This window comes from Cavia porcellus, unplaced genomic scaffold, assembly GCF_034190915.1.
Source record: "Cavia porcellus strain 051 isolate PalLab524CR breed Dunkin Hartley unplaced genomic scaffold, mCavPor4.1 scaffold_22, whole genome shotgun sequence".
NCBI classification, from domain to species: domain Eukaryota; kingdom Metazoa; phylum Chordata; class Mammalia; order Rodentia; family Caviidae; genus Cavia; species Cavia porcellus.
Genome location: NW_026947505.1, coordinates 20380621 through 20395090, shown reverse-complemented (window position 1 = coordinate 20395090; position 14470 = coordinate 20380621). Strand labels below are relative to the sequence as shown.

Sequence of the window (14470 nt, the reverse complement as noted above, 5' to 3'; positions counted from 1 at the left end):
TTGGCAACAAGGCACATAAACAAACTTTTATGTGAATAATTAAGCCAGAGCTAAGCATATGCTGGAACATCTTTAATCAGTTTGTGATTATAGTTACCAGTAAAAGCCAAACGTTTCCGAAAGCTTCTATGTTATTTATGTGCTGTGGTTATTTGAACATATCTTCTTTGATATACTTGGCCTATCCAACCATGTCTCCCTATCCATCTTCTTTTTCTTTTTCAAATTCCTGCCCTTTAGGAGAATCAGTTATCACACAGGCCACTTGTGAAAAGAATTTGTGTGTCTAAGCAGCTGTGAACAAACACTTTTTACATGTGAACAGAGAGAGAGAGAGAGAGAGAGAGAGAGAGAGAGAGAGAGAATCAAGAGAGTTTGTAGACAAGCCCATTGGTGTCTTTAAGGAACTTCACCTCAATAAAACCCAGGGTGTTATGGTTCAGATCCATTCAAAGTGTTCCACAGCCATCAGAAATGACACTGTGGAGCAAGTTTGGAGCCAGATTGGGCTGAAACAATATCCTAAATTCACATTGGAATCTAGGGCTCTAAATGAGGTGCTAATTCATGGTTGGTCCCAAAGCACTAATCATGAACTTTTGTTTGTTTTATACCTTTATACAACTGCAGAAACCACACAAAGTTGTATTGCAAAACAGTTTCTGCTACAGGTTTTCCAAACACCAGCTATATTTTTCAAAGAAATTTAAGATAGGATTCTATCTATACCAGGTAGTACATTGAGAAAATAATATAGTTAAGGACTATAAGTTGCAGTATATCCTTTCAAGTTCAAAGCATGAACTTGCTGCCATTAGGCTTTCAAAGTCAAATCCATTGCTTGTATTTTTCTAACCAATGAGAGCAGTTTCATAAAAATGCAAGAAAATTAGAGTGCATTACTGAGATGCAGGAAATCAATTCTGTATCTCTTTATACCTCAAAAGATAATTATAGAGAACAGGCTAGTATCATGTGTATTATATTTAGGTAGCTAGATTCTAAGGGAGTTTTATAACTGGTTTAGTGGCATGTTATGTATTTATTTTTCTAACTATCTTCTTCAAGTTTTTCCTAGGAAAAGGTGAATAAAGCTGTTCCATTATTGTCCAAGTTCTAGGACAACTACTAAAATAGCATCTTTCTCTTCCCAGTAAGAGTATATTTTTTCTTTGTTACTGAAAACAACAATAACAACAAAATCCAGAGAGCTTATTATGTCACTTCAATATGGAACAAACCACTCCTTCTAATTTTAAAATTAAAATAATCTAGAGTCTCAATTTATGTTGGTTGAGCCAACAACAACAAACCCTGCTTACCTTGGACACAAAACATTCTGCTATGGCCACTGGATCATTTTCACAGTTTTCTAAATCTTGTAGAAGTTCACTGAAAAAAAAAAAAAAAAAAAAACCAGGATGCATTAGATTGTAGTCTCATGGTTGAGCACATTTTAACTTAAAAGTTTAAACATCTCTAATGGGATTTATAAGGAATCATATGATTGGACCACTTAGGTCCCTTGTCATTGTGTCCAAGGCTTAGTCAGATAAGGAATTTGCCCAGGATCATATTGGAGCCAAGACTGACCCACAAGTGGGACCAGTAACTCTCCCACCAGAGATAAGCTTTTCCTAACACCAAAGTTTTCCTGTTTGTTAGTGACTGTACAGTCATTCATTCAAACATCTGCTGAGACACACAGTACAATTTAAGACACTAAGAACAGAGAGCAAAATCAGAGAGCAAAATGGGACATGGTCCTGATCTCATGGAGCTCCCAAACTGTCTGGAAGGGGTGGACAGCTAATGCCAAATCACACTAACAATACAAAATTATAAACAGATTTGGATTGTGCTTTAAAGAAAATAAGTATTTGCTGTGACAGGAAATCTCTCTTTTCAAATGTAAATTTACATTACTTTTTAATGGCAGTATCGTCATTTTAAGTAACTGTATAATATCTCATTGTGTAGCTAATACTGTAATTCATTCAACTAATCTAGATGTCTATAAGTGGACTTGCTAGGCCAAGGCTATTCTCAGTGTCAATGCTAGCACATTCTCAAATTGTACTCAATATAAACTGTGTTAATATATATTTTAACATGCTAAGTATTCATTTTAATGTGTAATACATTACATATTTAATAAAAAGTGAAGCAGTTCTACAGTATTACGGTAAAAATCTTGCTTTGTGCTTCTCAATCTCGATGGCCACTGCTGAGGAGCATTTCCAATCCTTTAGGTGTTAAACAGAATGTTTTGTGTCTAAGGTAAGCAGGGTTCAGTTTTGGAGGCCAACCAGGGCAAATAGAGAAAACTTAGCTCCTATTACCCTTACTCAGAAAGCTACTGGATGTTGTAATCTCCCAAAGGAGGAAGCGGGTAGGAAATGGGATCTAAACAGCAGGATGTCCAGCTCAGGAGCCGAGCCACGGCCACCATCAGGAAGGGGCTGCAGAGCAGGCCCAGGAGCCTGGAGTGGAATCTGGGCAGGATGGCGCAGGACACAGGCCTGGACACAGGGAGAACACCAGGAAAGACAGGCAACTGGGGGCTCCCTGATGTTTGGATGCAGTGGGGCGAGATCTCTGCTTCCTGCACTGAGGGTAAATTAGTGGTGTGTACTTTGAAAGCAAACAAAAAGGGCAGGAAAGCAGAAGTGCAAGATAATCTTAAGGGAAAACATCGTTTCACAGGAAAGGAAATCATGGTATATATACAGTTAAACTGAGAATACTATCTCTATGGTCTTAAGATGTAAGTTCATACATTGAACCTTGTCAAATTGCAAAGTAGTTGGACAAGATGGTAGGGAGGAAAGCTTAGGGGGAATTAAGAAATAAACTAGCTAAAACTGAAAAGTAATAAAAATACATCAACTACATGCTGAGAAATAGGGACCTACTTCAGCAGGAACATCTAAAGGGCTGAAGGACAATTTGAAAATGTGCTAGCATTGATGCTGAGAATAGCCGCTGGCCTAACGATTCCATTTACAGAATTTTATTGGGTATTCTGCTGAGACTCAGCAAGTGGCAGTTTCTTAAAGGTCTGTTGGAATCTGAAGGCCACAACTGAGCAGCTTTCAAGCTGACTGTTCGCTCTTGAACTTGGAAAGAATCTTTTAGGACAGATCCAGTTTCAAACATTGTTCCCAATATTCTTATAAAAAACATCTCCGTTGTAAGATTATTTTTAGTTTTCAAAATACAGTTCTGACATTTATATCACTATCTTTTATAGAAAGATGGATGTGATTAAATCAAAAGACATTTGAAATCTGGTCATTGTGACCTGCATACTATATGAGTTAAGAGAAAAGATGGAAAAAAAAGAAGTATCAAAGAAAAAGCATTTTGGAGTGAGTGTTTTCATGACTTGAAGACTGAGTGCTCTGGCTGGAGTTTTCTGTCCGGCTCTCTCTGTATAAATCCTAAACAGAGAAGAATTGTGAGCAGATTCAATCAAGTTTCTTCCTAAAACTGAACAGAAAAGCTCCTTGATCCTATTTAACTCCCTGTGGTCTAAATTGTATGCTCATCATGCACTCTCTGAGCACTAATTTTGCCCTTTAAGTGGACTTGCTCAGGGAAGTGTCTCTGGCTGCCCAGGCTGCAGGTGTATCTACCTCCCTTGTGAGTGAATGAGATATTCATTACTTAGAAGCCACAGAGCCACGAGAGGACTCAGACACCTGCTAGTCCCAAACCCTTTCAAGGTGAGAAAACCATGGTTCTCAAAGAGAAAGTAGTTTATCTTAGGTCACACAGTCCGTAATTAATGGCATAGCTATGGGCAGAATCAGGCTCCAAAATCTAATCCTGTTTTCTATTAAAAACACATCTATTGAAGGCTGAAATTGCCTGATCAACTCAAGAAAGCCAAGAACCAGACTCAGTATCCTAGTGTCTTCCATGGGGCTTCTAGAAGCTTTTCTGGCACTAGCTAGCCAGTCTTTCTTACAACCCTTTTCTAGTGTAGGATTAACTCAATAAAAATGGAAATTAGGATTTCTTGAATGCCCTTTTATTGGGGGCATAATCCTAAGAAAGGTGTCCAACTCACCTATTTGTCACTTAACAAGCAATGATTGAAAGACTCCCACATCAGACACCATTAGAAGCAATGAGGTTACAGGATAAAGAAAAGGGACAAAGGTCCTGCTCAAGGACTGCAGACTTACGGTCTGATCACGGTGACAAATGTTAAGAAGTGAATACATGAGAGATATATTATCACATGGTGCTGTGTGATGTGAAGAAAACAAAGAGGGTGGTGTGCCAGACAGTGACTGATGCCTGGTGGGGCATCAGAGTGACTGATGCCTGATGCCAGGGTTGGGAAGTCATAGAAAGTTCTCAAAGGAGGTACTATTTGAGTGCCGGGAGACGTGAAGAGGAAGTCACTCTAGAAATGACAGTGGGAGTCCCAAACAGAAGGAGCCTGGTGTCTGTGAGGTACAGAAAGGAAGTCACTGTGGTTGGGGCTTGGTGAGCAATAGTGTGAGGATATCAGAAGAGAACTAATTCTTTTCTTCACATCACACAGCCATGTGATAATATGCTGGGTTTAGGTCCTGTGCTTGGGTGGACAAGTAAAAGGCTTTCTGTTCTCTTTATAGAGCACATTACATGTAAAGTTTTCTGTGACCAGTGCTGTGAATTGGAAGACAAAAATGGCTTAATGACCTTGAAAGTCCTGCAACCGTATGTTGAATGAGGACCAAGAATGAGCCTTCCAAATTCCGGTCTGTCACAGACCCTTACACAGCACTTCCTATTCCCCTGCCTAACCAGATCCTTTAAACTTGTGTTCATAGAGATCGGTACGCATGTGGGAATGGAAAACGTTCCACTGGGAAAACTAATACATTAACACTGGCCTGAAATGCCAGCTGATCAAAGCCCGTGGATAACAAAATAGTTTTACCATTGTGCAGAAGCTAGAGACATTCTGATGGTATGAAAAATCTACATTATGTGTATCCCATAATCCACTTCCTGAATCACATTTCAATGAGGAAAAGATGAATGTTTTGTCTTACACACACCCCCACACCCCCACCCACACCCCCACATCCTAAAATACATATTCTTACTCTGCAAAGGTATCACTAGCCCCCCTCAGACAAAACTGCACGCTCCTCGCAGTTCTCAGAGCATTCTGCTCATTCCTGATCGGGTGACCTTTTGCTGCTCTGACACAATGGTGTCATTCAGGTCTATACTGCTAGACCTGCCCTCGCGATTCACACACAGCCATGGATCAGCTTAGGTACGCTGAATAGAGAAAGAGCTGAAAGAAAAAGGAAATTTCACTCTGATCTTTGGAGGAAGGGAGAGGACTTGATGATTTTAATCTGCTAAGAAGCAATTTAAAACATAAAAATTCAATTTGGAGGAATGGTGTTTATTTCCTCACTCTCTAAAGATTCAGGTTACAGTTTGGATAATTTTTCTCTAGTCTAAGAGAGGGATGTTATTAAAAAAAGTTGGAGTTTCTTTTTTGGTTAGCAGTAAAAAAAAAGTTTAGGGGGTCAATTCCAATGAGGAAAAGTAGTTTCTTTTGATTAATTCAGTGTCCTAACCACTTGAAGATTTATTTCAAACACTAACCCAGAGGCTTAAATTTCTAGGCTAGCACAGGGATTATAAAAGAGACCCTTGGCTACCAAAAAGAACAAAAATGAAGCCTCAAGTGTATTCTAAAACATTTCCTGATGGAAGAGTCTGTAAAATAACGATTTAAATTATAATATACCAAACTGAACAAGGACTGCAAGGAAAATTATATGCTGTTTTCATTTATGAACATCCATGAAAAAATTCTTTAAAAATATACAAACAGAGGCCGGGATTTAGCTCAGTGGCATAAATGAGTGCCTGGCAAATGCGAGGTCGTGAGTTCAACTCCCAGTACAAAAAAAGAAAAAAGTATATATTAATAAATCAAATTCATAAATATATAAAAATCATAACCAGGTAGAATTTATTCCAGCCATGTTTTATATGATCCAGGTTTGAATGCTTATACTATAATTCATAATATCAGGAATTAAAGGAGTGAAATCATGTGATAACTTTACTAAAGGAACAGCAGCACAATTCATGACAGTTAAATCTTGGCACCAGTATATATGCCTGTCAACAGGTGAATGGATAAAGAAAATACAGTGTATATACATAATAGAGACTACCTAGCCATAAAAGGTAAGTTTGAGTCATTCGTAGGAAAATTGATGCATCTTGAGTCTACAATGCTAAGTAAAATAAATCAGACAGAAAAGGTTAAATATCTCATGGTTTCTCTTACATGAGAAACCAAACATATAATTTAAAATTTAAATTGTTATTTAACAAAATAAAGTATAGATGATGGGGAGCAGGGAGAAGGACGTGGTGGAGATGGGAAGGAGATCTGAGGATGTGGGGAGAGGAGAGGGAGGAAGGGAAAGAAAGCAAAAAGGATCAGGATGGGATATGCAGATGTGCCAGCTCCCCAAGGTGAATCTACTTATCACGTGCTGTAAACATCTGCTAGTGATAAATACAAACAGCAAATTTGACTAAAGGTATACTATGGAGTCAAAACAACTCAATATCCACAAGATGTATAATAAAATACCAACAGGACAAATGTTTATCTAAATTTCACAGCAAACACTATACTTAATGGCTAAGTATTTCTGCTAAAGTGAAAAAAGGTAAGGATGTTTACACCCAAACAACACTGAATGAGAACAAAACAAAAAGACAAGAAAAAGACATAAAAAGAGATGAACTGAAAAAGGCAACATTAAACTTTCGTTTTTAAACATTGCTGGATACAAAGAATTCACAGGGGACTTACAAACTAATTAGAACTGATGCAGAATGTTAGAACTAATGCAAAAGTTTGATACAGTATCAATGTATAAAAAAGCCATTTATAGATGAGCTAGTTACAAGGAAAAGCGTACAGGTCAGAATAACATTTAAAGCTATCTAGGCCAGACCTGGCATGGTGACACATACCTATAAGCTCAGCATTCAGGAGGCTGAGGCAGAAGGATTGCTGTGAGTTCAAGGCCAGCCTGGGTTACACAATAGGCCAGCCTGAACTACATGGCAAGACCTTGTCTTTTAGACAAAAAAAAAAAAAAAAAAAAAGAAGCTATCTAGGGATGAATTTTTTAAAATAGTTTTGAAGAATTATTGAACCTAGCAAGGTAAACATTCTATCGCTAACCTACAATCCCAGCCCTCAGAATGAATTTTTAAAAGCTACATGTAGGAAGATTTTGGAGGAATTCTAAAATATTATTAAAAGGTAGTTTAAAAAGCTGACTGAAGAGACACATGTCTATGAATGGGATAATGCATACTATAAAAATGTTTATTCTGACAAAAAATAATCTATAAATTTAATGCAATTCCAATAAAAATTCTGACAGAATGTTACATAAGTTACATAAAAATGCCAACAGACCGTTGGTATTACATGATAATATAAACTAATTAAACAATCAATTCATAGGGCAGAGTCAAGAAAAGCTAAGCCAAGGTTGAAGTAAAGCAATGTGGGATTAATGAAGACAAGGTGATGGGGGCCAGGCTGGGCAAACACGATGGATGGGGATGCAGAGTCCAGAACCAGAGCCGCATGTCCATGTGAACTTGACATGCGAGGAATGAGGGCTAAAATCAGTATGCAGGAGCTGTACGGTTCAGTTAGTGGTGGTCCATGGCCATAGCCCCCGAGTGCGCCCTACCTCATCAGTTAGTGGCGATGGGGCCACTGCCACAGGAATTACCACGTGCCACACTTCTATCAAGTTTATGCAAATTAAAGACAAACATGAAAAGCAAAATTTTAAGAGTATTTTTTTAAAAAATAGAGTATATTTTTGACCCAAGGTTAAGAGATTTTAAAACACAACATAAAATCTTACACCATGGGAAGTATATTTGGTGTTGTTAAACTTACAAATTATATGACTTATTTTCAAAGAAATCATGATTAAAGTTAGAAGATATGTCTCAGGCTAGGAGAGATATGCAATTCAAATCACAAAGATCACTAGCCAGAATCCATCAAGAATCCTAAATGATAATAAGAAAAAGAAACATCGCAACAGGAAAATGGTGACGGTTATGTGCCGGAAAATTACAAAAGAAGTCTAAGTGGCCAATAAGAAAAGATACTACCAAGTACTGCAACTGGCAATATACAAAGTGACAGAACCCCGCATGGAACAGTACATATCAGTTAAAGGAACCATAATTTAAATCTGAAACATACTGTTAAGTGAATAAGTCTGTAAGAGGCTGATATCATCTATGTTTCATTTGAAGTAAGAGAAAACATGTTGCATATTTTAAACAAATACTTACATATACAATAAGGGCAAAAGAGCACAAATGAATAACAAACCATGCTAGAGAATAAAACAGCAAGACTTAGCTACAGTGGAGTGTAGTACTGGGTCGGGTTATAGGGTTGCCTGAGCTTTACACTCTGGACATCAGTAGCCCACCAACTGCCAGATTTTCCCTCTCTTGTCTTCGTGTTGGAGAATGCCTTACCACATATTAGTGCTCCTTTCTCTACAGAGCAGAATGAGATGGGGGAAGGGGGTATAACTGGCTTTAATATTATTTGTAATGTCTTTATGCTTCAAATCATTTCTAAAGCAAATACAGCACAAAAAACAGCTGTAACAGAGTTGGGGGTGAGTGGTTCAGGGATGTTGATCATACCACTCTACTCTTTTCTGTATTTTAGAAACACAGGTTGCATATCCTTATCCCATATGCCTAGGTCCAGAAGTATTTTAGATTTCAGATTTAAAAAACATATTTTGGGTTATTGGCATATACTTAGTAAGATAACTTGGGAATGTGATCCAGCTCTAAATGCAAAGTTGATTTGTTTCATATACACCTTATACATGCAACCTGAAGGTAATTTTACACATTTTTGGTGCATCTGTGTCTTGACTACAAAACATCCCATGTGGTCGGGTATGAGACTTTCCAGCTGTGGTGTGGTATCAGTGCTCTGAAGGCTTTAGATTTTGAAGCATTTAGAATTTGAGATTTTTCAGGGTAGGGATGCTCAATCTGTATTTACTGAAAAAAGAAATCTAGTCAGCTAAATGTTTCAGACCACAGTACAGCCACTTCTTTTGCCCTCTTTAATTTTGGAAGTGTAAGTTTTGCCTAGTTGGCCACAGTATTATTATATTATGTTGCAAACCTGGACCTGTACTAATAATAGAAACTGTGTCTTTGAAATCAGCTGATTAAGATATATAATTAAAAATTCATTAGGAACATTGACATAAAGAGTCACATCAATGTTCTTACTTGACCAAATATAACAACAGCAAGGACACGTGAGCTGTAAATTTAGATTCTAGGCTTAAGAGAAAGGAGATAAAAACAAGGGGAGACCAAACGTAATAACTCAGCTGTAAAAATTAAACAAGATATTTTGAAAACAGTGAAAGGTATTAGAGACCTGACAAAACCAAGCATGAAAATGGATGATGCTGGAGTTGTGACTCTATGTCCTTGAGCAGAGGCGTTTCTGTTAGGTAAAGTTGAGTTCCCATTTATAAAATGTGTGTACATGCCAGTCACAGTGGTGCAGGGTTATAATCCCGGCACTCTGGGAGGTTAAGACGGGAGGATCTCAAGTTTGAGCCCCAGACTAGGCAATTTAGTGAGACACTATCAGAGAGGAGAGAGAGGGAGGGAAGGAGAGAGGGAGAGAGACAGAGAGAGAGCGAGAAGAAGAAGGAGGAGGAGGAGGAGAGGAGGGAGGGAGGGAGAGAGAGGAAGGGAGGACAGGAGGAGGGAGAGAAGACTGGGGATGTAGCTCAGTGTTAAAGCCTTCATTCACTCCCCAGTGCCACACACACACACATGCACATGCACACACACGTGCACACACACAAAGTATGTGCAATATTGCATTCCATTTGCCTTGAAAAATTTTTAATGAGTAAATGGGATAATATGAATACAGGGAATATACCAGAGTGATTTACACAGGGACAGGCATGAATGTGGTCCCCTGAAATTGTGTCACTACACTGATGCTTCACATATACATCATCACTAGATTCTTCCTTTGCTCTGACTCAGGGTTATTTTAGAAAGGTCTGACTTTCAGGGTCAAGGGACACCAATTGGAGAAGAACAGAAGACCAATTCAGGAATGTCAAGCTCTTCTCAGTCATCCAAATTTTGCAGACTGAGCTCCATTGCTGAGTCTCTTCTGCTAACTCATTTTTACCTGCCTTTAAATCAGGAGGCACAGGAACATTTAAATTTCAGGGAGTAAAAAGTGCTCCCAGAGTCAGTGACGACCTCCGGACTCATGGCTTGAGAAGTCAGGCTCTGCTGTGGCAGGAGGGCGCGTGGCTGAATGCCGGGCCCACGGTCAGCAAGCCCGAGATGATGCATCTGAAGTGATGACTGGCTACAGCTCTGAGGAGGAAGCACTCTGTAACTCTCTGTTGCCATCCGTGGACCAAGCATGGGGGACCCAGGCCAGGCCTCCTAGCATCTTTCTTCTTCAGACCAAGGTGCCCTTTGTGGCTCCAGAAAGAGAAGACACACCCATGGGATTTCATCACAGAAACAGTTAAATGGGGCCCATGTTAACACCAATTTGTTAGTGAACACGCAGGCTCTGGGTTCTGTATTTCAGTTTTTTATTCCTTTTCTCTATCTTACTGTTGTGTTTATCTGGATAGTGCTTCTCCACTGTGGCTGCATATCACAAACACTTGAGGACCTTCTGAAAAATCCTGATCCATGGCCCTACCTCAGACCAATGAGTAAACACTCCTGGAGACTGGATCCATCCATTGTACCATTTAAAAAAGATTCCCTGGTGGTGCTAGTGAGTAGCCCTCTGGAGAACCACTGATTCAAACCATAAATTGATTTTAAAATCTAAGTCGCATGAATGAGAAACCCTGATGCAATTTTTTCTTACATCCTCCATCTTCAGAATCAAAGGATGAGTTCAACTCAATGACCATGTCTCCCAGAGGCCAGGCTAGTGCTACGATAGGGGGGTGCCAAAGAGATGGAGATCCTGGGAAGCTCACCTTTACCAACCTTAGTAAGTGAAGAGGGGCAACATTCAGCTAGTGTTAGAGTTGAGCCACATAATGACAGGACAGGGTGGAATTTTACTGTAGTATTTCAGGACAGCAAAAGCCACATCACCACTGGTAACATTCTAGTGGTTGCTGGCACTGGCCTGTATTAGGCATATTCATTTCTAATACTTACTGAGGAGGCTTCACAGCACCGAAAGAAGCTGATTTCCATTCATATGCTCAACAAAAGTTTGAATGGCCCTATGAGCCAAGAGTTTTTAGATTCTTGGGCAGTAACAAAGCAGACAGAACTCTGTGTTCTGTGAGATGGAAGAAACAACAGAAATAATCTAAAAACTCATCAAGAGTATACTAGACATTCATGGCTCCAAGAAAAGAAAAAAGTGGAGGAGGACAGGTGTGTATGTGTGTACTGGGTGAGCCTTGTGAGAAAGTAAGATTTGAACAAAGACAGAAGTGAGAATTATTGATCTCATTTGGTTTAAGGATTCACCCAAGCATGGGACCTGGCTTACTGGGATGCACATCTGCATAGGTTGAACATCAGCCTACCTATCAACTTGCAGCAGCTTTGCAATATAACTTGCTCCAGTCCTGTTTATCTCCCCGTTTTGTTTACTTGGTCCTTTTCTAGCCTAATGCCTGTCATCTGCTACATACTCCCCCCACAGGAAATGTTTCTTTATTTTATACAAATGCTTTAAATACATCTATTATAACACACAATGTATTGAACTATTGAAATTCATATTAGACACAACCATGTCCACTTTAAAAAAAAAAACCACCACCAAACAAAGCCATTTTAATAATAATATCCAAAAGCTACAGAATACCCTTGTTTTTTTCTCCTCATTCCTCTACCCTCCCCCTTCAACTCTTCCTCCCCTCCTCATTTACACATTATTATTATTTTTTTTTTTTGTATTCTTACTGGTATCAGGGATCGAGCTTATAACCACAGGCTTGCAAGGCAGGCGCTTATGCCTCTGAGCTAAATCCCCAGCCTCCTCCTCATTTACAAAGCTTTATTTTCCCCTCTCCTCTACCCCATTCCCATTTCAACATTTTCTTCCTATTTCAAAATACATTTTGGTCCTTATTTATACTTTCGATTTCTCACATCAGAGAAACAATATCTGCTACATACTTAATACATGTTTGAACTAGATTATTATTATTTTTTTTTGTCTTTTTCCTTTTTACCCGGTACCAAGGATCGAACTCACGACTGCCTGCTTGCAAGGCAGGCACTTATGCCGCTGAGCTAAATCCCCAGCCTCCTGAATTAGATTATTTGAAATGACTATTAATTACATTGAATTAAGGTCTATGTTATAATTTAAAGAATTTATTGTATGTAAAGACAATTTATAGAAAATCCAGCATAGGAGGATGCTGGAGACCAGGCAAGTATGTGTTTCGTGATGTCCTGTTCACATCTTCTTGAGTAATAAAGATGTCAGTGCTTTCCCAGGACGAGCAAGGAGAGGGATAGAATTTTTAAATAATTGTAATAATCACATAAGAAACAAAGGTGCTTCTAGCCAGGAAGCTCCACGGCATAATGGCCCATAAAAATATGGAAGGCTTTATCAAGGGTTATAGGTAAAGCTCTCCTAGGTTATAGTGGAGAAAAATCCATAAAGTCCCTGCATGAGAACTTTGAGTACCTACTTACCTATTGAAGTGGTAAATATCTTGTATATTTCCAAATAGGGCAGATCTATCTTCAGTCCCCAGGGGAAGTTTCGTTTGGTCCCTGATGCAGTCCAGGTAATCCTGTGAAATCAATGAGGAGAATTCTTTAAACACTCCTGACCTTTTCCAAATCACCTTGAGTTATGCAAGATGAATCGTTCATATCTGTTTCAAGTAATTATGAGACTGATGTGCTCATTAACCATGAGAATACAGAGCTGCTCTCTCACTAATGATGATAACACTTAACCTATTTATAGAATGTGGAGTTTTATCAAAGGGGAAGAATGTGGTACACATGAGCACATCCACCCCTCCAATGTATTAAAAGTTCCCTGGTGGGTCCTGCTAACAGTTCTTGGTAACATCAAAGTTTTGGCATAACATAATCTCCTGTTCCCTTGACTGACACACGTCCTAAAGAGACTCCAAAATTCATATAGTTGGAAGCCAGAAATAAAATTTCTGAAATGTGATACTTAAAGATAACCTTTAAGTCACAAAGATATCAGTTGTTAAAGTATAGAAGCAAATTCTCCATCATATACAAACTTGTTAAACAGTATTAAAAAAAAATAAGAACAAAATTCGCTTTTTCTGTGTGATGGATATATTAATGAGCCAGAGGAAAACTCTGAAATGATTTTGTGTTTTAACACAGGAACAGTTCCCACACAGATTCACACTCATGGTGGATTAAACCGATGTGGCTGAGAAGCTATCTGAACCTCTGAGAAAGGGGAAAACTGTTTTCTGCCCCTTGTGTGCCGAAGAGTTCATGACTGAGTGTTCCCCTCTCTCCAGCAATGCTTGAAAAAGAACTCCGTAGGAGGCAAGAAAACAATAAAGAAAAAAGTAAAAACAGCTGAAATAACGTAAAATAAAAAATAAATACACTTCCCTGCTCTGGGGTGGAACAATGCAGGATGGCTTCCTACCAAGCATAACATGTGACCTGCAGCGTGCAGAGGAACCACAGTGTGGAAAGTCACCCGCACCACGCGCTCAGCACCTCAGCCCCATGGCACTGTCAGTGGCGGACACAAGGGTCTCCTGGTGTAACTGGCGAAAGGAGAAGCTGAGATTTAACAGCCATCACTTAATTGCTTCGGAGAGCTTTTTCCATCACCCCATTAATTCTCTCGTGTTCTCTTTATTCCTTTAGCTAAAGGCAAAGCGTTCATTGTTAACTTTCTTTAAAAGCGCATCTTACAGTTGGTATGAAGTAAGTTAGTATTCTAGTTTTTTGATACTAAAATCATTACCATGTATGAATTAGTGTTGATCAAATTTTTTAAAGTAAGCTTTCTTGGTAACAGTTTTACTTTTTGAAGAAAGTGGTCATCTCCAACTTGAGCCCATACTCGTAAGTGAAATAAATCAAGTTCACATGTGTAAATACCATATTGTCTCTCCCTAGCGTAAGAAATGGTAAGAGTACATAAGATATGAAACTGTTAATAAACACTGTCAAAGGGTAAGAATCTGCTCAAAGGGGGAAAAATAATATTTCAGGGAAAAGGAGAAAACAAAAGGAAGGGAAAAGAAAAAATAGCTAAATTTGTATAAACACACTTAAGATAGCTAAGATGATTGTGCTACAAATTCTATAAATTCTTGGAACAAATCAGTTAATATTC

General features: G+C 38.7%; 1 protein-coding gene across 8 annotated transcripts in view; it reads right to left on the bottom strand.

The window, feature by feature from the left end:
- Plekhg1 (pleckstrin homology and RhoGEF domain containing G1) overlaps positions 1-14470 on the bottom strand; it is a 209499-nt gene that overhangs the window by 37755 nt on the left and 157274 nt on the right. For all 8 annotated transcript variants that reach the window (XM_063232903.1, XM_063232905.1, XM_063232904.1 and 5 more), the window contains 2 exons: positions 12811-12911; positions 1323-1392 (listed from right to left, as the gene is read on the bottom strand). In XM_063232903.1, coding sequence (XP_063088973.1) covers positions 1323-1392; positions 12811-12911 — 171 coding nt within the window. The remainder of the gene's footprint in view (positions 1-1322; positions 1393-12810; positions 12912-14470) is intronic.